The sequence below is a fragment of the Dermochelys coriacea genome, chromosome 14 (genome assembly GCF_009764565.3).
Source record: "Dermochelys coriacea isolate rDerCor1 chromosome 14, rDerCor1.pri.v4, whole genome shotgun sequence".
Lineage (NCBI taxonomy): Eukaryota > Metazoa > Chordata > Testudines > Dermochelyidae > Dermochelys > Dermochelys coriacea.
In genome coordinates, this window is record NC_050081.1 from 36357752 (window position 1) to 36385675 (window position 27924).

General features: G+C 50.2%; 1 protein-coding gene, 1 long non-coding RNA gene and 1 pseudogene across 4 annotated transcripts; 1 reads left to right on the forward strand and 2 right to left on the reverse strand.

The window, feature by feature from the left end:
- The window catches only part of LOC119842653, a 1040433-nt pseudogene that overhangs the window by 411967 nt on the left and 600542 nt on the right, over positions 1-27924 (reverse strand).
- Positions 2674-27040, forward strand: LOC119842963 (E3 ubiquitin-protein ligase TRIM39-like). Of its 3 annotated transcripts, none has more exons than XM_038371831.2 (8): positions 2674-2840; positions 16464-16608; positions 16868-17286; positions 17979-18074; positions 19105-19335; positions 20695-20717; positions 21415-21530; positions 22204-27040. In XM_038371831.2, the coding sequence occupies exons 3-8, from the start codon at positions 16873-16875 to the stop codon at positions 22749-22751; spliced, it is 1428 nt and encodes a 475-aa protein (XP_038227759.1). In that variant the 5' UTR covers positions 2674-2840; positions 16464-16608; positions 16868-16872; the 3' UTR covers positions 22752-27040. The 3 variants fall into 3 exon arrangements, with proteins under 3 accessions (XP_038227759.1, XP_043352806.1, XP_043352805.1); XM_043496870.1 differs by lacking the exon at positions 2674-2840 and adding an exon at positions 10025-10150; XM_043496871.1 differs by lacking the exon at positions 16464-16608 and having other exon boundaries at positions 2726-2840.
- On the reverse strand, positions 4356-14793 carry LOC122456673. Its single transcript, XR_006275664.1, has 3 exons — positions 14652-14793; positions 14021-14025; positions 4356-4368 (listed from the first exon to the last, which is right to left on the reverse strand). It is a non-coding gene; the product is annotated as an uncharacterized LOC122456673 (long non-coding RNA).

A 27924-nucleotide genomic window follows, 5' to 3' on the forward strand; every position in this document is an offset into this window, starting at 1 on the left:
CATGCTCCCTAGGTGGCACTGTGATCTTTCTCTCCCCCTCCAATAACCTCCCTTCCTCCTGCACACACTAGGACACCTTGATCCCACACCTTGATCCCACCTTGATCTGCACATGACGGGATCCAACCCCTGAACCCCATATGCTGCTAAGCCTCCTGCTCCTGATCATTGTTTCCCACTCTGGCTCTCTCAGGCACACTCCCAGGTGCACCCCATCTCCTACACCCATGCTGGCAGTGGGGACCCTGCAGGTCATCTGCCGAGGCCCCGAAACCAATATCTCTGCCCTACCCAGCCTCTCAGTTACTCAGACATATTCTCTCGAAGTCCACCTCAATGGGAGAGCTATGGTTTCTCTAACACACACACATATTTTCATCTAGGCTGACTCCTGTATAACTAAGCTTGGCAGACTTCAATTTTTATTTTTTTATCATCTTGACACATAATATCAATGTTTATTTTTAAGCATTTTTAAATTTTCACAGTTGTGCAAAATTTGGGGGTTTCAACATTTTTTTCCCAATTTTTATTGATTTAAATTTTCACAATTGCAGGAAATTGGGGGGAGGGGGGCGGTGTCAGACAATAAGAGGGAGGTTGGACAAAATTATTTCCTGACAGCAGATGTTGAGATTTGAAAAGCTAAAGCTTTTATAACCCATAAAACACAAATTATCAACATCATATATCAAAATGTATAATGGAAATAGCCTTAAAGCAAACTCTGATAAGTTCGTAAGCCGCATTTTTCTTACTTTGACTGTCTACAAATTTCAATTATCATTAGAAATGTATTTTGTTGGTTTATGTGTGTGTGGTGAAATGGACATTTACTGATAAAAATACAGTCTTTCCAAACCTACACATAACACAGGCTGTGTTGTTCACCTCTTGCTCTGAACCTCCGATGGCTAAAAGCTGGGACTGGATCACCGGGGATGGATCACTTGATAATCGCGCTGTTCTGGTCATTGCCTCTGAAGAATCTGCTGCCAGACACTATAGGAAGACAGAAGACTGGGCTAGATGGACCACTGGGCTGACCCAATATGGCCATTCTTATGTTCTTATGGTCATACACTGGGTGACCCTTAACTTCTGACTGCCAGGAGCTGGGAGTTGATGACAGGGGCTGGTTCACTCGATAATTACCCTGTTCTGTTCATTCCCCTGGCATTGGCCACTGTCAGAAGACAGGACGCTGGGCTGGGTGGACCATTGCTCTGACTCAGTGCTCAGGGTTTAGCTGATCGCTATATTTGGGGTCGGGAAAGAATTTTCCTCCAGGGCAGATTGGAAGAGGCCCTGGAGGTTTTTCGCCTTCCTCTGTAGCATAGGGCACGGGTCACTTGAAGGACGATTCTCTGCTTCTTGAAGTCTTTAAACCACGATTTGAGGACTTCAATAGCTCAGACAAAGGTGAGAGGTTTTTCGCAGGAGTGGGTGGGTGAGATTCTGTGGCCTGCGTTGTGCAGAAGGTCAGATTAGATGATCATAATGGTCCCTTCTGACCTTAATATCTATGAATCTATGAGTGTGGCCGTTCTTATGTGATCACTCAGTGCTTACGCAAGCGCTCTGCTTTCTTCAGGGCCCAGCTCCAACTGGCTGCACAACACCAAGAGCTTCGCAGGCAGGGTCCAGCCAGGCCTGTCTGGGAAACTCAGCCCTCAAAGGCACAGTCGCCCACCCGACCTGGGCCATTCTGCGTCACCTCCCGACCCCTCATACCCACTGCGAGTGGGGCTGTGTCCCTTTCATCCCACCGGAGGAAGCTAAAGTGACTCAACTCGCTGGTATAGGCGAGTGGGAGCCACTGGCTCACCCCTGCTCTCTCTGCCTCCCCCCTTGCAGGCGGCCAGGTGGAGCAGAAGATGCTGGGCTGCATCCAGGCCAATGACAAGAAGTGCGGCCTGATGTGGGACGACCCCCAGACTGGGCGCCATGCCGAATACAAGTGCTGCTCCAACAGCGACCACTGCAACGAATAGCGGCCCCGGCTCCAGCCTGTGGTGCCCCCCGGGTGGGGGCAGGGGGTGACGGTGCAAACTGGGCACTTGCGCCCCCCAGCTGTCGCTTCCAGCCCCCCAGCAGAGTCAATTACAGCCGAGTCCAGAGCCCAGGTGTCCCTGGGGTTCATTTCAATCGGGGGCGTCGTGAGCTCTGAAAAAACCCACACCCACGTGGGAGGGGACACAGGGTGGTGGGAGGGAGCTCAGCTTGGTATGCTCCACATGGGGGGGAGGGGGAATAGGCATTTGGTACATTCCGCAAAGGGGTGGGCACGAAATTGGTACATTCCACAAAGGGACGTTTGATATGTTCCACAAAGGGGGACGGTGTGAATTTGGTACAGCCTACAAAGGGGAGGCTATGAAATTTGGGATGCTCCACAAAAGGGGGGGGCTATGAATTTGGTACATGCCACAAAGGAGCGGCTATGAGATTGGTATGCTTCACAAACGGGGGGGGGAAAAGGTATGAATTTGGTACATTCCACAAAGGGGGGTATGAATTTGGTACGCTCCATATACAAGGCGACGAGAGAAGGCGCGGCCGTTTCCGGTCGGGGCAGACCCACTTCCTGCTTTCGACTGTCCACTTATGGAAGCCGCCGGCTGGCGTCACTTCCGGTGAGGGCGAAGAGCCCCGTGAAAGGTCGGCGCAGGGACTTCCGCTCTGTGGCCGGAAACCCGACACCCTTCCTCCCTCACCACCGTAGAGTTTCCGCTGGGGGGCGGGCGGCCTTAGCCTCCGTGTCGTCACTTCCGCCCTGGGCCCAGACCGGGGCAGCCCTGGGCTCCTGTGTCCCCACCAGGAGGAGGAGGCGGGCGGAGGTGAGTGCGGGGGGGTTTCTGTGTGACCCACCGTAATTACCCCTCCCCCCCCGCTCCAGCCGCGGGGAGAGAGATACCCCCCCTGTCAAGGGGGACCCGCCCGTCCCCTCCCCGTGTTCCAGGAGAGAGAGAGAGAGAGAGAGAGAGAGAGAGAGAGAGATCCCCTCTCCCCCATCCCAGGAGAGACCCCTCCCACTGCCTCACATTCATGGGAGATACCCCCCCCCAACAATCAGGGCAGAGACTCTCCTATTGCCTCCCCCAGCTCCCCACCCATCTCCCCCCAGCAAAGCAGCAGGCGTCATTCAGCAGGGTTCACGGATTCACTGCTTCCAAAGAAATGGTACCAACAGCCCCCCCGCCCCCTCCCTAGCTTACCAGTTCCACCTCAGCTCTTTCACTCAGCCCCAGAGATCAGCTGCAATAATTCATCCCCCACCTCCCTGCTCTTCCCACACACACACACACACTAATTGCAATGCAGAGATACAGCATCCCCTAGGGTGGTGGCTCTCAACGTTTCCAGGCGAGTGTGCCCCTTTCAGGAGTCTGATTTCTCTTGCATGCCCCCAAGTTTCACCTCACTTAAAAAAGACTTGCTCACAAAATCAGACCTGAAAATACAAAAAAAGTGTCACAGTCACTACTACTGAAAAATTGTTGATTTTCTCATTTTTACCAGAGAATTATAAAATAAATCCTTTGGACTATCAATATTGTGCTTACATTTCAGCGTATAGTCTATAGAGCAGTAAAAACAAGTCATGGTCTGTATGAAATTTTAGTGTGTACTGACTTTGCTATTGCTTTTTATGTAGCCTGTTGCAAAATAAGGCAAATATCTAGATGAGTTGATGGAAGATCTCTGCGTACCCCTGATCAAGAACCACTGCCCTAGATATTCCTGTTTCTTCTTCCCAGTATAGTGAGTCCACCTCGCTAGTTCTTCCCCAGCAACTTCAGAGGACCCCCAGTCTCCACCACAAGTGCCCTTCACTCAATTAAACAGAAATCTCTTTTAAAAAAAAAAAATGTTCTGGTAACACTCACTTAACTCAAATGCCCAGTCAACAGGTGGGAGGGAAGTTCTGTGTTAAAGATTTGTCGCTTGGCGTAAACCTTTCTGCCATTAATAGTCTTTTGTGAGGGGAAAAAATGCGGTAAATAAGATCAGGATTTCTAAATAAAATTATTTTCTTTTACCCCGCTGACTCCCTTTGCAGGCTGCCTTCCTCATAAAGAAGCAGTTTTAAAAACGAGCAGAAACCCAGTTAATTTTGTCCTTCCCTAGTGGCTTCAAAATCTGTGCTATGGAGGTAGAAAAGCACATCATGAATTACACCTTGGATAGGAAGCATAGTCCAATGGATAGAGCACTGGACTGGTAATCAGAACTCCAGTCTCCTGTTCCTGGCTCTGCTACTGACTTTGGACAAGTCAGATTCTCTGGCTGTGCCTTCATTTCCATCTCCCGTCCTGTCTAGTTAGACTGTAAACTCCTCAGGTCAGGGACTGGCTCTTACGATCTCTTTGTACCAGGGTCCCTGATCTCTAGGTGTTAGCATAATAAATAACAACAAACTTCCCCCTAAGGCCTTAATGTAAGTGGGAAATTGTGAGCAGCCTGGGGTAGGCCCTCTTGTGTAGTGTTTGTCTGTACAAGCCACTTTTATTCTTAATAGGCTATCTCACAGGGAAATAATAAGGTTAGTGAGACTCATATAAGTGTGAGCTGGAAGGGACCTCAGAAAGTCATCAAGTCCAGCCCCCTGTTCTGAGGAGGGACCAAGTAAACCTAGGCCATCCCTGACATCCCTGATTTTAACCTTTCCTCATAGGCCAGGTTTCTGAGCCCTCCTCTGAACTCTCTTGCAGCTTGTCCACCTCTTTCCCAAAGCATGCCCAGAATTATACACAATATTCCAGCTAAGGCCTCACCAATGCTGAGTTGAGCAGGACAGTCACCTTCCATGTCTTACATATGACACTCATGTTAATGCAACCCAAGAAGCAATCTCTTGGGCTCTGGGCATTTGGGGATAGCTGTTCCAGGATTCCCATGGTGCACTAGTCAATGTATGGACAAAGAGGTTGATTTCTCTTTAGTGCCTTTAGGTGCTAATTGAGATCTAGTTCTTGTTGTCAGTTGTTGGCTGCGTGTGTGTTCTCTCTGTGTGCTGTACTGGCTCTGGCCAGGTAGATGGCAGAGCAGACCTTCATTGAACTGCCCAAAAAAACCACAAACTCAGGTGCTTAGCCAGCTTTATTGCCGACAAAGCACGGTACTAGCACCCCATAGACTCTACAGGAATACTATTATATGTGTGCCCATGACAAAGGACCAGCTCAGTCAGTGGTGGGACTTACCACTGCCGCCTAGCCTGGACAAAGGGTTTCGGCGAGGTACCTCAACATTTATAGACTGAGACAAACAATCGGGGATAAGCAACTTGTGTGTCACTTTACATGTTTCATGACATGTTTGCCGTCTCCCCTTGTACCTTTATCGTGATGCTTCAGACAAAACATCCCTATTAACCACCCATCTTTGTGGTTTACTCCTCATGTTCTAGATAAAACACCCCCCCATTCATCGCTTCTGTCAAACCATCTTGTGCCAGGCTGGGGTGTCCCTGTGCTGGCCTGCTGGAATGTGTTTACATATTCAGTGTGTTTTTGCAGTGCCAGCTGTACTTGTGCCAAGTTTATGTACCGTACAGTGAACTTGCTGACAAGCATCTGCTTTTTGACAGGGCCTGACTTTTGCTCATAGCATAACTTTTGCTGACTTTGGTTCAGGCCTCAAGTCTTTCACCAGGCCCATGCTTCAGGCTCTGTCTTCCTACTATATTGGCCCTCCTTATGGCTTTTTCCAGGGAGGATGTTTACCCATCATCCCTGGGAAAACCATAATGCATGAATTTCGGATGACCCAGAGGGCTAAACACTGTTACATGGCCACCTTACATTACCATTCACACATTCATTCCGTCTGTCCTTTGGCCTGAAGATTCATTCAATTAGATTTTCATTTGCAGTGTTCTTAGTGGGCCTAGAAACGTTAGCTCCGGGACTTTGGTTAAAGATATAGTTTTAGAGTTGTTCTGAAATACTGCAGTAGACATTATTACAATGTGTCCCACAGTGCTATGTGTATGAGGAATAAACCAAAAATTTGGAGTAGTGACATCACAAATGAGGTCTTCGTATATACATTTTCTGTAATCTGTTACTATACGGTATTGCCCATCCACGTTATAGGTTTCCCTTACCCAGTGGTGACATCCAGCAGTAATTTTCACTGGGCAGGAAACAGGAGTGGCTCACTTATCTGTAAAAAAAGAAAAGGAGTACTTGTGGCACCTTAGAGACTAACAAATTTATTTGAGCATAAGCTTTCGTGAGCTACAGCTCATGCTCAAATAAATTTGTTAGTCTCTAAGGTGCCACAAGTACTCCTTTTCTTTTTGCGAATACAGACTAACATGGCTGCTACTCTGAAACTTGTTGAACTCTGAAACTCGCTGTCTACCAGATAAATTGATTACTGTCCATTAAGTAGGTTATCAAGTATTGCTATGTCAGGGATTTAATTTTGGAACAAGATTGTATTAAATAGCATGTGCCTCAGTGAGGATGCACTGTCATTGACTCCAAATTATGACTGGTGCTAACAGGGAATTTGTCCATATGACCTGACATATTGTCAGTTCAACACTGTTTTTGTTGTACACTGAGCGCAAAGCTAGTTAGCTGTGAATTACTAATAAGGTTAGGCAATTTTCTCTGGCTTTTTTTAATGTTCTCTAATGAGTTGGTTATGGAAGTTACTATGTAACTCTCATAAGTAATATAAATAATATCTTTACCAATTTGGGGTTTTTTTTCTTGCCTTCATATTGTTTGCTGCCATTAGTTTGTTAATTTTTACTTGTGTTTGCTTAAACAGTTTAGCAATGTCATGCACATTGTAAATGTTGCACTGTTTCTTCAGTAACTAGGCCCTTAAGATCATGAATTACAGTTTCAGAAACAGATTCCACTGCCTGATGGTCAAAATAGTTAATGTTTTGTTATATAAATTTTCATACTGTCCCTGTTCCAAATTGGTCTCCAGAGTCAATCTTGAAATGCAACCCATAATTCCCTCTAGATTTTGGAGTCACCTATTTTAAGAGATCCCAGACTGCTGAATAGTCTTTTACCCAGCCCTTAAGTCTTGTGCACATTCCTGATAAGATGCTAGTATATCAATTAACAAAATATATGGCAACAACACAGTTGCTTTTTACACAATAAAACCACAGGCATATGAATTCACTTTGCTCAGTAAGATACAGTTTAAATGGCAGTTAGACCTGGTCCAACTAGTGGATTCTAGCTGATTGCCTACTGAATTGTCCATAATATGGTAGTCTGAGGTGTACTTGACCAGTCTGTTGTTTATAAAGCACTTCATTTTTCTTTCTTGATGCCAGGGGGTTTCTTCACTGTGCATTGATATCTTCTGGAATCTTTGGTCTGTGGGATGCACCCTTAAACAGCTTAAGTTGGTTAACATAGTAAATGTTTGGCTTGTTTGCTTGTACATTTCTCTTGTTTTCAATAACCCAATTTAGTACACAGATTAACTTAGTTTGTTTACACTGTAATAGGAACCAAGTCTTTTATAAACACAAGGGATGCTTGTGTTATGATTTTCCCAATTCTTTAGCACAAATAGACCTATTTTAGATACTTTTGCTTTTGTTGCATAGACATTCCTTTTTAGTAAATGTATGCATTACCAATTTTTTCATAATATAATACTCAACTGCTAAAATGGGTGCTCACAGTCTTCTGTGAGAAGGTGTATGGCTCTGTCAAGGTTCCTTCCCCACTCTGAACTCTAGGGTACAGATGTGAGGACCTGCATGAAAACCTCCTGGTATTTTTACCAGCTTGGGTTAAAACTTCCCTAAGGTACAAACTATTTTACCTTTTGCACTTGGACTTTATTGCTGCCACCACCACCACCAAGCGTCTAACAGATATATAACTGGGAAAAAGCCCGCTTGGAAGTGTCTTTCCCCCAAAAAATCCTCCTCAAACCCTACACCCCCTTTCCTGGGGAAGGCTTGATAAAAGTCCTCACCAATTTGCATAAGTGAACACAGACCCAACCCCTAGGATCTTAAGAACAATCAGGTTCTTAAAAGAAGAATTTTTATAGAAGAAAAAAAGTAAAAATCACCTCTGTAAAATCAGGATGGTAAATACCTTACAGGATAATCAGATTCAAAACATAGAGAATCCCTCTCGGCAAAACCTTAAATTACAAAAAGACACAAAAACAGGAATATACATTCCATTCAGCACAGCTATTTTATCAGCCATTTAAACAAAACAGAATCTAACACGCATCTAGCTAGATTACTTACTAAGTTCTAAGACTCCATTCCTTTCTGTTCCCGGCAAAAGCATCACACAGAGAGAGAGCCTTTGTTTCTCCCCCCCTCCAGCTTTGAAAATATCTTGTCTCCTCATTGGTCATTTTGGTCAGGTGCCAGCGAGGTTATCCTAGTTTCTTAACCCTTTACAGGTGAAAGGGTTTTTCCTCTGGCCAGGAGAGATTTTAAAGGTGTTTACCCTTCCCTTTATATTTTTGACAGGCTCTCCCCGGCTGAGCACTCTGTTTTAGGAAAAGTTAGTAACAGAATTTTTACCAAGCTTTTTAAAATTAATTTGCTTGTGATCCCAATTCCACCTTTGTTAACTGTTTGAAAGCACAAACTTTACTAACCACTACTTCCCTTTAGCATAATATAAAAGGAGTATAAAAATTAAACGAAAGTGAATTTCAAATGCAGGTCTATGGAGGGTATAAAACTTTCATGATGCTTGGTTGTATTTGGGAGACAAAGGTGGAAACCTGGTGAAATTGTTTGGTTAGCTTTAACATTTTACAGCATAACCAGGCATGGTATATATTGTTATATTTTTTGACATTTTTTCTATGGCATTCTTATAACTATATTTAAATATTTAATAACGGTGAAAACAAGTTTATAAAAGCCCAAATAAGAAATTGATATTGTGTTAATACCTTTACATTAATGTTGAGGTTTCCCCTTGCGTTTTTTCCTGTGATTAATAAAAAAAATCATTTTTGTTTGCAATTGCATTATTTGTTGGGCAGAAATATATGTACATATATTTATAACTGAGGCCTTTTTGAGCTTTGCAAAAAAATTAGTATTATGATGGTTGTCCCACCATGATATTAAAATAGCGTGGTACCACTATTACATTAACTTTTTCTGCAACAAAATTAAAACAAAACATACAGCACAGGACAGCATACGTGACATACAGGACAACCTTACAATTAAAGGTGAATGGTGCTGGAATTGTTTTCATAACTAGACAAGATAAGATGTTAAGAGCTTAGTTATTAAAGCAATGCATTTTAGAAAACAAACAGATAACCAGAAGTTAAACATCTAAATAAGCCAGTTGTATTTTTTTAAACTTTTAATAAGAATTGATAAAAATGTATATCAAGTTATTTGCCACTTTGTTATATTAATTTAGTAAGTTAGGCATTTTTCATTGCTTTATATTTTATTTTAAAAACTCTGCTGTATGGAAATAAGGAAAACCCGTGTTTCAAATATTAGTCCGGAGTTAGGATTAGAAGCAGAGTCTGCATTTCTGTTGCTTGACAGCCGTGTCCTTAAGAAAGTTAGGAGTAATTCCAGCTGTTGCATTCCTGAAGGGTTAAAATAATTAATTCGCTGGGCTTATTTAGAATACAGTTTTTTTGTTTTCTCTGTTTTGTTTGCAGTTGCTTCCTCTTTCTGTAATAACTACAACTTTTAAAACAAAGAGAGGGCAGAAGTGAAGAGAGGTCTGGGGGTGGGGAGGGGGAAGTAACCTAGGAAGGGAGGCGCCCAAATAAATGTGTTAGTCTCTAAGGTGCCACAAGGACTCATCCTTATTTTTGCTGATACAGACTAACAGGCTACCACTCTGAAATTAAAAAGAAAAGGAGTACTTGTGGCACCTTAGAGACTAACACATTTATTAGAGCATAAGCTTTCGTGAGCTACAGCTCACTTCATCGGATGCTCACGAAAGCTTAAGCTCTAATAAATTTGTTAGTCTCTAAGGTGCCACAAGTACTCCTTTTCTTTTTGCGAATACACTCTGAAACTAGGAAGGGATGGAGACCTGAGCCAAGAGAGATCAATTAACTCTGTGAGGTCATTTTAAAGTACAGGCAGGAGCAGCAAGTTTAGCAAACAGAGGATATAAAGGAAAACTAAGGGGTATGTACAAATGTTTGAGAGAGAAGATTACATCATTAGCTGTGAGCGAGGAGTGGGGCTCAGTGGGTTGAAGCAATTGGGAACCGCACCCCTGGTTTTTATACTAGCTCAGAGGAGAATGGGGGGTCTTTATCTGCTCTTACAAAACCTGAATTTGGTCCCCCAGTGTCTGTTTGTCTGCCTGCCAAATGGATTGCAGGAGTGCCTTTCTCTGCTGCAGTGAACCATTTCTGGGCAACTCCATGCGTTAATTCTTTGATTCCTCATCCTCTCAGTTTTTCACTATGTAATTCTTTTGTATCCACTCCCCTGGGATCATGTCTCTTAAGGCAGTGGTTTTCAAACTTTTTTTCTGGGGACCCAGTTGAAGAAAATTGTTCATGCCCACGACCCAGTGGAGCTGGGGATGAGGGGTTTGCGCTGTGCAAGGGGCTGGGGCAGAGGGTTGGGGTGGGGGAATGAGGGGTTCAGGGCGTGGGAGGGGGCTCTGGGCTGTGGCAGGGGATTGGGGTGCGGAAGGGGGTCAGGGCTCTGAGCTGGGGCCAGAGAGGAGGGGTTTGGGTTGCAGGAGGGGCTCTGGGTTTGGGGGTCTCAGCATTGGGGCAGGGGATTGGGGCACGGGGTTGGGGTGTAGACTTACCTCTGGCAGTTCCCGGTCAGCTGTGCAGCTGGGGTGCAGTGGCAGGCTTCCTGCCTGTCCTGGCACTGCGAACCACGCTGCGCCCCAGAAGCTGCCAGCAGCAGGCCTGGTTCCTAGGCAGCGGTGTGCAAGCACCCTCCCCCCATCCCCCCAGTTCCCATTGGCTGAAAGCCGGCCAATGGGAGTGCGGAGCCGGTGCTTGGGGTGGGGGCAGCGCCTGGAGTCCCGTCCCCCCAGGAGCCAGACCCATTGCTGGCCGCTTCCGGGGCACAGCGCTGCGTCGGAAAAGGTGGGCACTAGCCTCTCTTAGCTCGGCAGCACCGTCCTTGGGACTTTTAACCTCCCGGTCAGCCATGCTGATCAGAGCTGCTGCAACCCAGCACCTTATGTGCCGCGACCCACGGTTTGAAAAACGCTGTCTTAAGGTGCTCTGTGTACCCTACCGGTTTCTCCTGATTTACCGATGCAGTGGAAGTATTGTTTGCTACCTTTTCCTCTTGTGCACTTGGTCATTCCCAATGTCTCCACTGCAACACCCATTCCAGACTCTCCATGTTCCATCTTTTAATTTTGCTCAGACCACCTTTTCCCCATTTCTGTCCCAGTTCTTCAAGCATTATCTAAATTCCTGAAGCCCAGTTTCGCCCACCAAGGTTTATTACGAGGGGATGGCACTTCTTTTTTGCAGTTTTTCTACAGCTGTTTCCAATTTTCTGTTCTGTTCCTGTGCTTTCCAGTGTGCTCTGTTGTGTTTGTAGCTTCTTTTATCTCTTTTTTGGTTTCTGCTACTTGCCCTGCCAGTCCTGGGGCATGTTGTCTGAACCATTTAACAGCCGTGGTCATTTGTTATTTTTTAAAGCCTTGGTCTCTGCTATCGCTTTACATATTCCAGTCCACATTTCTGCACTGTCTTTTTTGAACACATGTGACTCTCCTACCCAGCGCATCCATACTTCATCAGACTCTGGAGATTGGAAGGGAGGGTGTAGCAAGGCGGAGCATTCCCCGGCGTGGCGTCTCCTGCTGGTTGGTCTCGGAATTAACTCTTCAAGCTTCACAGTGCCTGCTGCTGGCCAGTGTCTCCCTTGCTGCCACCTACTTCTTCCTTTTTTCCACCACACTTTAGTTCAGGCCCCACGTCCCTCCCAGCCCACGGTGCCCCTTTGCTCAGGCATTGCCCCCTAGCAGGACCCCACACTCAGGGGTACTCCCCTCCCTGGGGAACCCCAATCCCCCTGTAACGATGCAGCCCGTGGGAGCAGCTGAGGTCACTCAATTAGGGTGAACTGCAAACAAAACGGGGTAGACAAACCCCAAAAGCTGGTGGATATTCCAATACTTAGATTTACCCAGCCAGCACAAAACAGCTCCTGTATTACTTCACTGGTTACTCAGAAGTCCAAACAACATAGTTCCCTTAAAGTGCCCAGCCTTAGGCCTCCATCCAGACACACAGGTAGATATGATGATGATTACTGAAAATCTTATCTCATCATATAAAAGAAAAGGTTCTTCCAATCCCAAAGGATCAGCCACACATCCAGGTCCAATTATAACTTAGATCTTATCCAAAATACATGCTTATAGTCCATTCTTGTTAACTAAAGTAAAATTTATTTAAAAAAAAAAAAAGCGAGAGTGTTGGTTAAGAGATCAATATACCTACAGACTTGAATTCAATTCTTGAGGTTCAGATACATAGCAGAGATGAGCTTGTAGTTGCCAGAAGTCCTTTTGGAAATAGTCTATAGGTTATAGTCCAGTGTCCATATTCAGGGTGACTCCAGTTAGTGAATGGGGATCTCAATCCTTATGATTTAAGGTTTCCCCCTCTTGAAACCCAGAGCAGATCTGAGATGAAGAAGGATTGTGTCCCAGAGTATTTATACATTTCCAGCAGCCTCTTGGCCTGAGAAAACAATAGGCTTAACTTCCCTTCTCCTAAACATCATGGAAATTAGCACAGGATAATTTATCCATTAAACAGTTCAGATACAGGTTACCACAACCTTCAAAGAGACATATAGACAATAATACTTTTTCACTCAAGTGGCTTCATAAATGTTAATATTCCTCTTATAGCTTTGATTCAAAGCTATAGCAATAGACAAGACTTGGTTGCTTACGTCACAAGACCTGAACAAACATCTACCCTTTTATCTCTAACAATGCAGACTTGCATTTCCAAGCTCTATTCATTTACATATCTTCCTAACCAATCTTTAAAGTTCAGCCATGGGTCAGGTCAGTTTGTGAGTTAATTAATTCTTTCTGGCCCTGTCACCTTTCAGTGAGATATTCTATTACACTCATAATGTCACCTTGCCTCAGAGACTGACTGCCAGTCTTCATCTAGCTCCTTTTCTCAGGGGCAAATTGTAGTCTAAAATGGCCACTCATGATTGGCAAGGGGGTTTGGACCTGCTGCCTTTTCCTGGCCTGGCTGCACCACTGCAGCCTCAGTACCCCCACAGGCCTTGGGGCCTCGACTGGCCCTGTTCCCCAGCTCTGCCTGTCCTTCTCCAGCACGGTTCTGTTTGAGATACACTTCTCTAGCCAGCAGCCAGGTCCTTCCTACTCCACTACTGAAGTGAGACTCCTTCTACATGGCTCCCAGCCCTTTTATCAGGGCCAGCTGGACCCTAATTGGGTGTGGCCACACCTGCGGCTGCCAACCCAATCAGCCTCCCTCACTGCTTTCAGCCCCAGCCCTCTCTAAGAGCTGGCTTTTAACCCTTTCCATGCCGGAGCGGGGTGACCGCCCTGCTACGGAGGGGATAAGGGGATTCCCTAACTCGGGGTTTTCTGCCATGTTAGACCGCAATTCCTACAGGGGGAAGCTCACCTACTTACCAAATCAGCGGTCGGGGTCACCAGTGTTGTCAGTTGTTGGCTGCGTGTGTGTTCTCTGTGCGTGCTAGATACCAGCTCTGGCCAGGTAGACGGCACAGCAGACCTCCAGCGAACTGTCCGGAAAGACCACAGACTTGATTTAGTGGTGAAGGCGCTCGGCCAGGTTTATTGCCAACAACGCAGGGTGCTAGCTCTCCACACACTCTAGAGGAACGTTACTCCATGTACGCCCGTGACAATGGACCAGCTCATCAATGGCAGGGCTTTCCACTGCCAAAGGGTTACAGCGAGGTACCTCAATGTTTATAGATTGAGACAGACAATCTGGGATAAACAACTTGGGTGTCACCTTACCTGTTTCATGGCATGTTTGTTACCTCCCCTTGTACTTTTCTCCTCCTGCTTCAGACAAAACATCTCTCTTCACCACCTGTCTTTGTACTTTATTCCTCATGTTCCAGATAAAACACCCCCATTCATCACTTCCGTCAAACCATCTTATGCCAGGCTGGGGCAAGAGGCAGGGGGAGAAGCGGGAGGGCGCTGATCTGGGAGGGTGGGAGGCGCTGTGCGGGGGGAGCGCGTAGGGGAGCTGATGGGGGGCTGCCAGCTGTGGACAAAGCAGGCAGCCAAACGACGTTATAGCGAAGCATTGCACAACTTTAAATGGAGCATGTTCTGTAATTGAGCAGGGACGTAAGATCGAAACAACGTAAAGCGAGAGGACGTTAAGTGGGGAGTTACTGTACTATATTTTGCACAGTTAGGCTGTGGAACTTACTGCCTTAGGACGGGCGTCTCCAAACGGCGGGCCGGATCCGGCCCGGGGTTTCCATTTGTCCGGCCCTCCAACCAACGGGAGAAGCAAACAGCTGAGTGGACAGGGCCAGCAGGCAGGGGGAGGGGCCACCGGCAGCAGCTGGTGCGGGGGGGGGAGGTAGCTCAGCTGAGCTGTGCGGAGGGGTGAGTGCCCCCGGGAGCCAGGGTCCCCCCAAAAGGGGAGCCAACTTAGAGTAAAAATACAAGCCAGATGCTTAACTACATCTCCAATAAATGGAGTAAAGAAGATGGAAATTAACAATTTCATAATGGTTAAATTTTAACTACAGCACTAATAGAACCAAACAGTCCCAACCAACAATGGGAACATGGAGCTTCTCCTCCCAAAGTACAGCCGAACTTTCAATCCTTTGTCATTTCCTTAATCAGAGCAGGCTCAGGGAGAAGGGAGCACGCACAGGTCAGAGCAGACCCAAAAAGGGGAGTCTGCTTTAGAATTTAATGCAATACTGGCACAATAGAGCAGTGTTGTTTTTTTAACAATTTTGCATATATTTTGCATATATTTAATTTCTTTCACAGTCGCTTCGGCCCATGAAGCCCCTTCAAAAATCTAATATGGCCCTTGTCTCATAAAGTTTGGAGACCCCTGCCTTAGGATATCGCTGAGGTGAAGAGCTAGTGGAATTCTAAATAGCTTTGGACATTTAGATGGGTAATAAAAATATATGGAGTTGGAAAACTGCTACCCCTTTGTGACCTGAGCTGTTAGCTAGTGTTCCAACTCTGCAGGTTGTTACCCTTAGGAGGAGAAATTGGTGATGGAGTCAAGTGTTTCTTTGATGCAGTCCCTGTTTATTTACAAAGTCCTGTTTCCCTGAACACAGGAGAAATCAAACAGGAAACAGTCTCAAGCCCCTTTTCCATCAGCACTCTGCCCAAAAGCGCTCTCTCTGCTTTTTCTTAGGGTCACATTCCCGCTGCTTTTTCTGGCTGGCCTGAGCTTTCTTAGAAACGTAATGTGGGGCTGGAAGGAACCTCGAGAAAGTCATCTAGTCTACGCCACCGCCCCACACTGAGACAAGATGGAGCATAGCTTATTCTTGCTGTCTTTTCTGTCAACTTCTCTGCTCTTTCTGCTGCTTCTCTCACAGACATACGCAGCTCCAACATCCTCTCCACCACTTAACTCACCAGCAGTGTGTTCCTTTTTGGGGGGCCATGACCCGTGCCTGTGTTTTGGGTGGTGGCTTCCATTGTTTCAACTATCTGGTTCCGAAAAAGAGCTTGTTTTCTTAAATTTATCCAGAATGGAAGGAGACTGGTTCATCCATTTGCTTCAGTTAAGTTTAACCCAACCCATAACAATAATAATAATTCAAATATATTTTAAACTAGTTTTGGCTGAGCTAAAAACCCTCCTGGGGCATGAACCGACTTCTGACTACTGGGGTTGAGGCAGATTTTCCTAGGAACATGTTATCCCATCGTTGGCCACTGGGGGGTTGTCTCTTGTGTCTTCCTCTGAACCATCTCATGCTCGGGCCAGTTGGAGATAGGATATTGAGATAAAAGACCCCCAGTCCTCTTTCCTATGTCCATAAGTAGGTGTCAACAGAACCCCCAAGATGTTTCTAAAGCAGTCTGGGTATAAATCTCTCTTTTCAGTAGATCAAGTTTGACCTGCTTCGTATCTGTGATAAAATCCGACCAGTTCTCCAGTCTTCCACTGAGACTTCCAGGGTAGACGGGACTTGAATTTCTAATTGTGGGATGGGAGGCAAGGGGAAGAAATTAGTTTAGCCCTTTCAGACCATCACTGTGAATCACAAAGAAGCAACAGTACCCAGCTTGATCTCCTCTTCAACTGGGGGATGGGGGCATCAGCTGCAGCCACTTTCGGGGGTGGTGCCTCAGAGCCGATCATGTGTATAACACAGGAGTGCTCCGGTGACCCTTGACGATCATGTGACGTTTGGGCTCCTTGTAATGGAATTGTTTCCCATACAACATCCACATTTCCACACTCTGTGTCCTCAGCTTTCCGCTGCCCAGATTGTGGGAGAGGGCACCACTTGCCCAGAGCCTCAGAGAGATCCACGGAGCGTGTTGGGGATCGGCTGCTGGCTCGTCGCTGCAGCCCGCTGCGAATGCTCAACCCATTCTTGTGGAGTGAAACCAAAAAGTGAGTGGGATCTTCTCTCTCCTCCCGACTGTTCGATGAAAGGCCCCATGTCCCATTCCACACACACCCTGAGCCAGCCAGTCCCTCTGCCCTGGGGCTGGATCTGAGCCAGCGCCCCCTAGAGGGGAAGGGCCCCATGTCCCATTCCACACACCCTCAAGCCTGTCAGTCGCTCCGTGCAGGGGCCAGATCAGAGCTGGCTCTCCCTGGAGGAGAAAGGCCCCCATTCCCACAAAGCTATTTCCCCCTTGTCTCATAGGTACCATGGCTACCACCAACCCCCTGGAGAACCTGCAGGTGGAGGCTAGCTGCTCCGTCTGCCTGGAGTACCTGAAGGACCCGGTCATCATCGACTGCGGCCACAACTTCTGCCGGGTCTGCATCACCCGCTGGTGGGAGGAGCTGAACCGGGACTTCCCCTGTCCCGTCTGCCGCAAGACCTTCCGCCACCGCACCCTCAAGCCCAACCGGCAGCTGGGCAACATGGTGGAGATTGCCAAGCAGCTGCAGGCCACCAAGCGCAAGGTGCGGGACGAGAGCTTGTGCGGGAAGCACAACGAAGTGCTCAACCTCTTCTGCAAGGAGGACCAGGAGGCCGTCTGCCTGGTGTGCGAGATCTCCCACGACCACCGCTCCCACACCGTGGTGCCCCTGGACGACGCTTCCCTGGAGTACAAGGTGAGAGGCTGCCCAAGAGGTGACACCTGGCCCTTTCTCCAGGGCCGGGGCTCTACAGTCCATAAGCTGGAGAAAGTTTCCCAGGGTCCCTCTAGTATCTGTCTTCACTGCAGAGCTAGCCCAAGTTCTAACCCACCCCTCTCATCCATACATAGCCCTCGGGTGCCGCTTTCACTCACCCTCATCCAGTGAGGATGCAGGCTAAACCTCTCCAGAGTTGGTTGTCCTCCAGTGCCTTCCCACAATGCCACCTGTGTCCCCGGAAGGACAGACAAGTTTTCCCACAGTTCACTGGGAAAGAATCAGCTCTGATTACCACAGTGCTGAGATCCAGGGGATATGCGCCCAGAAGTCCTTTCCCCTGGGGAGAAGAGGGAGCGCAGCACCAGTGGTGTCTAGCGGGTGAGAGCAGTGGGGGCTGGGAGCCAGGACTTCTGGGCTCTGTCCCCAGCTTTGTGAGGAGAGTAGACCCTAGCGGTTAGATGATGGAGGACTGAGACTGGACTGTCCATAGGAGACTGGGTTCTTCTCTGGCCTTGACTGTGCCTCCCAACAGCTGTAAGCCCTTTTCCATGCCATAGCGCCATCCATGGCCCATCTAAATGCCAGGGAACTGACCATCTAGTTACTGTTGATTTGAGCCTGAATCTTTTGGCTGGATCCAGCTTGTTAAATGTTCTTTGTCCTCCCAGGAGAAGCTGCAGCAGTGTCTGGAGCCGCTGGAGCGGAAGCTGCAGGACATTGCCCACTGCAAATCCCAGGAGGAGAAGAAACCCGGAGAGCTGAAGGCAGGTGGCAGGGGCTCAGGGGTTTGCTCTGTCACCTGCAGCTGGGTCATCTGTCAGATGTGCTGATCCAGCCATGAGTTGCGGAGCTGGGTTGGGCAGGGTCCCGGCTTGGATGGGAGACCTGCGGGAGGCCTAAGTAGGGGGCACTCTCCCCTCACAGTCAGTGCTGGCTCCCGATGCCCCAGCATGATGCAAGGGGCACTGTGCTTCTGGAAGTGCCATCTATGAGACATGTTGGAAACCTGGCTTGTGTGAGATGAGTGAAGATCTCCTTTCAGAGTAGCAGCCGTGTTAGTCTGTATTCGCAAAAAGAAAAGGAGTACCCGTGGCACCTTAGAGACTAACAAATTTATTAGAGCATAAGCTTTCGTGAGCTACAGCTCACTTCATCGGATGCATTTGGTGGAAAAAAAAAAAAAAAAGATCTCCTGTCGCTTATCTCAGGAGTCAGAGGGGTCCAAATCCCAACTCGGGTGGCTCCATTCTGCCTCCATGAGCCCCCTGCAGTCTGGTTTCAGGTGGATATGGGGCTCCCCTTTGTATCCTCCCGCACGCTATCCTGCGGCTTTGCCTCGCGGTATCACAGCCGCCACGCCACGCCCCAGAGGTGGCTGCATTTTGACAGCCAATGGAGCAATCTACCTATACGCTCTGCAAAGAGAATAACCATCTCTGCCAACATATAGAGAGGCCCCAGCCAGGTTCCCACTGCACTCAGCTCCTCAGCCCCTCTCTGTTCAACTCTGTGGAGACATCCCACACAAATGCACCTGGGATAATCCCTCTAGTTGGATCAGGGGCAACACCACCACCATCACCTGGGACCCCCTAGTCTGGGGAAAGATCCCCAGCGTGAAACCCCTTGCTCCCTTTCTCTGTAGCCAGATCTGGGGAGACCCCCTGTTCTGCCTCTCTGAGGCCAGATCTGGGGGAGACCCAGGCTCATCCCTTGCCCCGTGTGGCAGGTGCCCATCCTGACTTTCCCTGTGCCTGACTCCAGCTTGGTCCTCCCCTCTCCCCGCCACTGCAGAGAAAGGTGGAGAGCCGTCGGCAGCTGATTGTGAGTGAGTTTGAAGAGCTGCACCAGTTCCTGGAGGAGGAGCAGCAGGTGCTGCTCCGACGACTGGAGGAGGAGGAGAAGGAGATCCTGCAGAAGCTGAAGGACAACGTGGCCCAGCTGTCAGACCACCGCCTCTCCCTCAACCAGCTCATCACTGAGATTGAGGAGAAGTGCCTGCAGTCGGGCATCGAGATGCTCAAGGTGAGGAGCCCTGAGGGGCATCCTCTTTTCCTGGCCCTTAGGTTGGTACCCAGTAGGACGTGGCTGAATCCCTAGGCAAGCACGCAGATTTCCATCCTACCCACAGAGCTTCCTCCAGAGAGGCTCAAAATGGCGCCCCTGTCTGGAGTTTCCAGAGTGGGGGAGTTGAGGGACCTCTGTCCTCCAGAGCTTCCTCCCAAGCCACTTCCAGCTCTTAAGGCTGCAGGAAGCAGCCAAAATTCCCATCCGATCCCTGGAGCTCCCACCCCAGGTGTCTCCTGAGCCTGTGGAGGGGCGCTGTTGGACATCTCCATACAGATATGGATGGAGCTCCATCTCCATCCAAGGAGGCACCCAGAATTTCCATCCTGTCACAAGAGTTTCTTCCGGGGCCTATTCTGAGCTTGTTCCTCAGATACCTGGCTGGCTTTGGAGGAAGACTTCCTGGAGAATCCATAACAAGGAGATTTAGCCACCTCTGCCTTGGCGCTTCCTGCCAAGGGACCAGCCACCTCCTTCGGCCTTGTCTGCCCCTAGCACTGAGACCATTCTACTGGCCTGCAAGTGCTTGCACCAGGGTAGCTTATTCCACTTTGGCAAAGTGAAATAAGTTAGACTGGTTCCAGTCTCCACCTTGTCCTTGCCATAACTCTGTCAGTAAAGTCTCACGCACCCCCAACCAGTGTAGCTATTCTACAAGCGTAGACCAGGCTTTGGCCATCAGGACCCACTTGGATGGGTCAGCATGACTTTGTTGTGAGGAGGGACCTCTCTCTCAAGAGCTACTTCCCGACTCCTTGGTCTACTCTGCTCCTTAGAGGTGCCCCACTGAGGATCTTAGAAGGGCTCCGACTGGAGCTCTGGCCGGACCCAGAGGAGGCCCTTGTATCTCCCAGGTGTCCTCAACATGGTGGGGGAAACCTGGCCCCTGAGATCCTGTCTCATGCTGATGTGCAAAGAGCCGAGAGCTTCCGCTGCTGAGCCACGAGCTTTGTGGTTGAGCCACTGCCCATCAAGGAGGCTGTCATGCCGGGGGAAGGTCTGGGAGATCCGTTGCTTTGCTGGAGATGTCTCAAACCAGGATGGGCCAGAACACTGGATATAGGGGGCCAACCCTGGCCACCTTTTGGGACTGGCGAGATGGGCCCTGATTGGGGCATCTTCAGCTCTGATAGGCAAAGCATTGGGGGATAGCATGTAGGAGATGATCTTGGCATAGGTGGTGGACGGGCCTTGATGGGGCATCTCTCTGGGGAGCAGGTGGTGGGAGATATGTTCTGCCCTGGGGTTTGGGCAGCTTGGATACTGTCTGACTAAGTCCAGAACCTCCCTTGATCCACTTCTTTTCTCTTCCTGTAGGACATAAAGAGCACCCTGGAAAGGTAAGGCCTCCATTTCCCAGCCCTCACCCTGGGAGGTGAAGACAGCACCGCCCAAACCCCTGCACTCAAAGGGGAAAGGATCTGAACAGGGCGGGGGCATAGTGGGTGGGTCAGAGCTGCAGGAATGGACAAACAACTGAGCCAGCCCATGTCTTGGACCAAAATATCAGAATGGGGTCTGGTAGCTTAGCGTGGGGGCGCTGGGAGTCAGGACTCCTGGGTTCTATCCCCAGCTCTGGGAGGGGAGTGCGGTCCACTGGTTAGAGTGGGGGGGTGCTGTGAGTCAGGACTCCTGGGAGCCAGGATTCCTGAACTCTGGGAAGGGAGTGGAGTCTATTAGTTAGAGCAGGGGAAGGGGGACTCGGAGTCAGGACTCCTAGATTCTGTTGCTGGCTTGGCTCATTGTTTGGCTTCTCTGTGCCTCAGTTTCCCCCTCCTAGCCCTATGTCTCAGGTGTAGGCAGGGTTTGTGAGGCAGGATAAGGGTCTCTGAAATGCTCCATGTTAACAGTCCTGCCCTTCCTCTCAGAGTGCCTGGAGGAGAACTATGTTACAGGCCATGCAGCGCTCAGATCGGACAGTGACTGTGGCAGACAGGTACCTTGGATAGGGTAGGCCAGGGCTCTGGCCCTGTGGGCCCCTGTGCTGGGAGCTCAGACCCAGCTGGTGTGGTGCTAGCTGTGTGTCGCCCCCTTCAGGTGTGAGACAGTGCAGACCATGGAACTGGCCTCGGTCCCCATCAAGCTAGAGAAGAATTTCTGCAGCTTCCCCCGGCAATACTTCGTCCTGCGCAAGATCATCAAGAGGCTGATCGGTGAGTGGGGCTGCTGAGGGCTCTTCCCTGGGTGGGATCCCTTCCTTCCCTGGCCGTGGGGGGCTGGTCCCTCTCCCACCCTGTTCGCCAGAGAACATACAGGGTCTGGGAACCCTGCTGGCTCTGGAGGCGTCGGTGCCTTGGTTAGCGAGAACCGGGAGGGGTAGAATGAGTAGACCCTCCTCCCAGTGCAGTTGGGGGCCATTGTGGGGGAGGGGGAAGAGAAGTAGAAAGGGTGCTGTGGGAAGGTTTGTGGGGAGGAGGGGCATGAGGCTGAGAGACTGGGGGCACTGGCTGGAGGGAGTCAGTGGGGGGCTGGTTTGGAGGAGGTGGGGGGATCAGTTGGGTCGGTTTGGAGGCGGAGGGGACTGGCACGGAGGGGATTTGGGAAGGGTTGGCGGGGACTTCAGGTGGGATGAGGGAGGAGGTTGGTTGGGAGGGGCTGGGGTGAGGTTAGTCGGGGGGTCGGTTGGGAGGGGGTATGGGCCTGGCACAGGGGGGATTCGGGAAGGGGGCGGCAGTGGGGTTGGGTGAGGGGTGAGTGGGGGTTTGGTTTGGAGGGGGTGATTCGAGAAGGGAGTGGCAGTGGGGTTGATGGTTGGGTGTGGGGCAACCCCAAGGGCAATATGGGGTGGGGCAAAGGATTGACTGCCCGGCCCCTCTCCCCCTCCAGGAGACGTGACCCTGGATCCTGAGACGGCCCACCCCAACCTGGTGCTCTCCGAGGACCGCAAGAGCGTGAAGTTTGTGGACACGCGGCTGCGGGACCTGCCTGACACCCCGCGTCGCTTCACCATCTACCCCTGCGTCCTGGCAACCGAGGGCTTCACCTCGGGCCGCCACTACTGGGAGGTGGAGGTGGGCGACAAGACGCACTGGGCCTTGGGCGTCTGCAAGGACTCGGTGAGCCGCAAAGGCGAACTGATGGCCCTGCCCGAGACGGGCTACTGGCGAGTGCGGCTGTGGAACGGCGACAAGTACGCGGCCACCACCACCCCCTTCACCCCGCTGCACCTCCTTGTCAAGCCCAAGCGGGTGGGCGTCTTCCTGGACTATGAGGCCGGGCGGGTGTCCTTCTACAACGTGACCGACCGCTCCCACATCTATACCTTCACGGACACCTTCACCGAGAAGATCTGGCCCCTCTTCTACCCGGGCATCCGCGCCGGACGCAAGAATGCCGCCCCCCTCGTCATCCGCACCCCCACGGACTGGGAGTGACCGGGCTGGAGGCCACTCGCTCCAGCCTCCCTGCAGACTGGGGCTAGGCAGGAGGCATGAATCTGGTTTCTGCTGTGCACCCGCATGCCCTGACTGTGATGAGCACCGTGGCTCTTACTGCCTTCCTGGAGACCCTGCTTGTGAACCGGGAGAGCCGGGGCGGGGCCGGAAGTGGATTACTGAAGGCCCCATCCCTCCCCGCAAACTGCGGGGGGCGCCTCGCTGGCCATGCCCTGATTTAGTCCAACCCTCGTGGGTTGGGCTTTGCGGCCCCCTGCCGTGCATGCTGGAACCAGCCATGAAGGAACTCCTCCGTTCCATTTTCCCCCCGCCTTCCAGCCAGCCAGCCTTCCTGGACAGGGAGTGATGGAGGTGGCTAGATCCCGCTTCTGCCCCCAGCATGGACTGGGGTGGGGGGATCTCACAGCTCTCTGACGCCTCTGCCTTTCCAGGCTGCGGGGGACAACCCCCACCGCCCTCATCTCGCCCCCTAACGGGGGCCAGCACGGACATCAGACTCCAGTGCAGTCCCGAAGGACAAGACCCTGGGTTCCCCCCAAGGGCAGGAACTACCCCCCATCTAGCAGTGGGGGGACCCTGCCGTTGAGGGGGATCTGGACCCAGGGACTAGTAAATTTCCCCCCCCCAGGTTAAACCCGTGGGGATCTCTCTTGAGTGTGTAGATGCTAATAAGTCACCATGGACTGCAACAGGAGGGGTGGGGGTTCTGATTAGAATTGGGGGAAACAGGCTGCGAAGGATGTTGGGGGTGTCGGCAGCTCATTTATTGGATAAACAGGGATCCAACAGATTTACGGGGTGGCCCCGCCCTCAAAATCACTCTGTTCCCTCCGTGATGTGGCCCTATCTCTCCCTCCGGAATGGACTCAAGGGGGCAGATCCTTGCTTGTCTGGCTGGGTTCTCAGTCGCTGAGTCACTTTGATCCTGGGCTCCTCTTGCACTTGTCTCCTGATTTTTTTGGTGGGGGGGAGGAGGGAGGGAACTGTGTTGTTTCCACCTGGCTCCCATGAAAACGCATCACATTTGGACTGTCCAAGGTGAGTCCTTGGGAAAGGCAGCGGCCTTGAGCGTGCTGCACGAGAGAATCCTTGGCCTTGTACGACCCAAGTTTATTCCCCTTCTGGAGCAAAGCAGGCAGGGTGGGATCCAGTCGATTAGGTCCAGGGAGTCAGGACTCCTGGTTTCATTCCCAGGTCTGGGAGGGGAGTGATGTGTCTAGTAGAGCGGAGGGGCTGGGTGTCCAGACTCCTGGGTTCTGTGCCCAACTCTAGGAGGGCAAACTGGTGCCACACTAGCTGAACCATCAGCCTGATCTGGTGCCGGCAGAGAGGCAGGGGTAGCAGTCTAGATGATAAATCGGTACACAGAAAAGGGAGCATGTTGAGCCTTGTTTCTCAGTGTTCCAGGTTGTTTCAGAGGACACAACCTCTCGGTCTCCTGATAGTGGTGTATCTTCTTGGGAAATCACCTGTCACTCTTGTCTAGGCCAGAGGAAATGTTTAGGACTGACCAACTCCTGTCCCTTTGGGCTGAGTCTTCCCTCTTGCTCTGGGGTGAACTCTCTGGGGAAGGCCTGTTTGGGGATTTGTTTGTGGCAGGGGTGGAAGTCATTGGACCCACCTGATCATTTTTTCTAACCTGTGTTAAACAGAAGACGCCTATGAGTGAATAGGCTACAGATACTGAACTCCCCTCTGCTTCCTCAATGAGAGGGTGAAGTTTCCCTAATAGCCTCCACTCTGGGATTACCGGGAGACCTTGCACGGTTCCCAACTCCTTCCATTCCACCCTACTGCAGCAGCTTTGAAAATGCACCTCCAATGCTTCCTTTGCCCTCTGCCACTCACTCTTTAATAACCCATCAGGTGCATCCATATCTGTGCTGCTCTGCACCCTGATCTCTTTTTAACATGAAATAATTGCATATGTGTCTTTTGAAGAAAAGAAAAAGCGAGGAAATAATTTCTGGGCAATGAAGAACTCAGTTAAAGCAAGGAAGTAGGCTGGGGTGCCCAAAAAACTGTCACCGCGCAGTTACAGTTGGAAATCGACTGTGTCAAAACTGGCCCCGTCTCTTCTCCCTGAGTTGTATCTGCGGCACATGCAAGGTTTTCATTCTCAAGTGAGCTGGTTTCCTCCCTGACTTGTACCATTTTCAGATATCAGCTGTGGGGTTAGAAGAGCCAATCGTTCAACCCTGATTGGCTCAAGAAGTGGCCCCGAGGGGAATTAAATAGGACTTTCCACCAGGGGCTGTTTGGATGAGGAGAACGCAGACCTCATGTTCCCTGCCGTTGCAGAGCGGTGGCACATTGGTCTTGCCTGATCTCTGCTTGTGACACTTAACATTAAGTCCCCTAAGGATTTAAATGCTTTAGTCTAAAGTCTTTGGGCTCAATACAAGGGTAACTGGGTGAGTTGGTGTTGCCCGTGTTTACAGGTCGGAAATCTCCATCGCCGTTCCAGGGCTAACTGCACCTCTCGCTCCTTTTCTGAGCTGAGTGCACCCCCACTGGCCCTCAAGCTCTTCCCTTTGCTGGGGTGGGATTCCCCCATTTTCCCACTCTTAGCCTGCTTCCCAGGCTATGGCACCCCAAGTATCAGCTGTGCTTCTCCAGCAGGCCCTATGGAAGTTGGCCCCCGAGGTTCAGTCCGTTGGGCACCTTGACCCAAAACCAAAGGATTGATTGTTGTTAACAGTAGGAATGGAGCATAACAAGAGAGAAACGGATTTTAGAACAGCAACCGGCCTACAGGTGAAACTCCCAGTGGTAGGAGCTTATATGCAGACAGTAAACATTACACCCTGGTTACCACATGTTGAGCTACTTAAATTATCGCAGGCTGCTCCAGATCTGTCCCCCTTTGAGTTCGGGTTCAACCCTTCTGAGCCCCTTCAACGTAAATGCCCACCCAGGTGAAGGTTTCTGCCACCCAAAGCTTTTCAGTCCAGCCACCGGCAGCCACATGGGAGCCGACAGCCGGGAGTTGAAGTGAGACAGATTCTGAGTGGAGGCAAGATGCAGATTTTCCACGGAATGGGTGATTAACCCGCGTAGCTGCTTCCCAAGGGAGGGCGTCTATTGCTGGGAGTCTTTAGCAAGTCTGGGTTAGTGTTTTGAGAATATACGGCCACGCCTGGTCACTGTGCGGGAGAATACTCTCGCCTGGGTTACGCAGGAGCTGATGATTATTTGTATTTCAGTAGTAGCTAGTTCCCAGCTGAGATCAGGACCACATTGGGCTGTGCGTTGTGTGCCCGTGTGTAGTCAGAGATACTCCTTGCCTCAAAGAGCTTCCAATCTAAACAGTGTGGCCTAGGTGAGACTTCGTGAAATGCAGCCATCTCTGGGTAACAGCTGCCCAGAAAATCAGCAAAGGATGTGCTCACCCAGCACTGAGATGCAGCCACCTCCGGGGTGGGGCAAGGCAGGGCAGCTCTTTAGGAATGGAGATTTTGCAGGAGCTGGGATGGAGGGCTCAGATTCTGACTCTCAATGGATGAGGAAGTATCAAGGATTCATTCATGCCCAGGAGGGGTCAGAGCCTCATTGGGGAGATGCTTTTCTGCCCCAGGCAGAGAAGGGCAGTGTGGCACCTCGAAAGGCTCCATATTCGAGTAGCTGTGTGTGAAGGAGGGGTGAGAGGGGCACCGCTTGTAATGCATTAACTAGCTGTGTGTGTAACTAGTGGCCCAGGACGGGGACTGGCTGGCTCAAGGCAGAGCAGGAAGGGACGCAGAGCCTTTCCCCATTAGTTTGGGTAGGTAGCTGGCTCAGTGTGAGGGGGAATGGTACACGGGATCTTTCCCCTCTAGGAGGTGCCTGTTTCAATCTGGCCCCATCTCCACGCAGGGTGGAAGTGCATTTCACTTGGTGCACCCATGGGTGTAATGAGCTGGTGGGTGTCAGCGGAGAAGGTGCCTTGATCCCCCCCTGCCCTGACACCCCCCAGTGCTAGTCACCTCAGCAGGGAGGTCAAAGGTTCAATGGGCCCCAGCTCCCCCCTATCCCCCAGAGGGGTATCCCTGCAGGGATGGGGCTGTGACTCATCAGCTGGGGGTATTCTGTGGTCTGGGGGGCACACTCCCTGCTCCTGTCCCCATTGGGGGCATGGGTACAAAGAAGCCACCTCCGCTCCCCTGGAATGTGGGGACAATTGTGTGCGCTGTGGTCTGTCCCAGCTGGCCGGGCAAGAACCTGTCTCTGTGGCTTGTATCGTATAATGGCCTGCAACTTGTCATCAATAAACCATCGATTTTCTTAGACTCCGTGATGTGTACGGCTCTTCCTCACTGTGCACTGAGCACCAGCAAGGAGGGGAGTGGGGTTTAAGTAGGTTTGAGGGGAGACTGGGAGTCAGGACTCCTGGGTTCTATCCCAGGCTCTGGGAGGGCAGTGGGGTCTAGTGCTAAGTTCCCTGTAAGCTGCACAGCTGGGTGGCCGCGCAGTTCAGGTGTCCCTACCCCCCACTGTCGTGTGCTGCTCGTGCCCTCTGCCTTGGAGCTGCTCCCAGGAGCCTCCTGCTCGCTGTGTAGAGCGGGGAAGGGGAGAGGGGTGCTGATGTCAGGGTGTTCCCTTGCCCCGTACCCCATCTCAACAGAGCGGGGGGAGGGGACGGAGGGAGCTTGCTAGTAGCTGCTGCTGTGTCTGAACTTGCTGATCTACTTAAAAGGGCAACGTACTTAAAGGGGAAACACATGTCTGTCTCACACACACACACACACACACACACACTGTTTCACGCTCACCTCCCAACACTTACTTGTGTTGTTGTTACTTCTTGGTACTTCTTTCAAAGTGTGTTGTTTTAGTTTTCTGGTCTATGTATTTTAGAATTTTTATTTCTCTTTTACGCTTAAATTTCATTCTTTGAGTAGTGAGTACAAAATGCCTAACCTGTCCTGGCTGGATTAATGATCCCTATGGTAACTTTTTAAAAATATATATTGTATCTTGGTTTTTGGTTTCTACTGGTGGCACACAGCCGCACATTACCTCAGTATTGTGCACATAACAAAATTCATTACGCACATGGATGGAAAAAATTAGAGGGAACATTGGTCTAGCAGTTAAAGCTGGGGGTAGTGGGAATCAGGATTAATGCTGTTCAGAGAACAGCTTGAAGCCCTAGAGAGAAGACAGCTTGCTC

What these genes read in the sequence shown, in the direction of transcription:
- LOC119842963 (XM_038371831.2), top strand. Translation starts at nt 16,873, where the DNA reads ATGGCTACCACCAACCCCCTGGAGAACCTGCAGGTGGAGGCTAGCTGC. An exon ending in CGGGCATCGAGATGCTCAAG is followed by an intron (nt 19,336 to 20,694) that starts GTGAGGAGCCCT and finishes CTCTTCCTGTAG; the next exon opens with GACATAAAGAGCACCCTGGA. An exon ending in GATCATCAAGAGGCTGATCG is followed by an intron (nt 21,531 to 22,203) that starts GTGAGTGGGGCT and finishes CTCCCCCTCCAG; the next exon opens with GAGACGTGACCCTGGATCCT.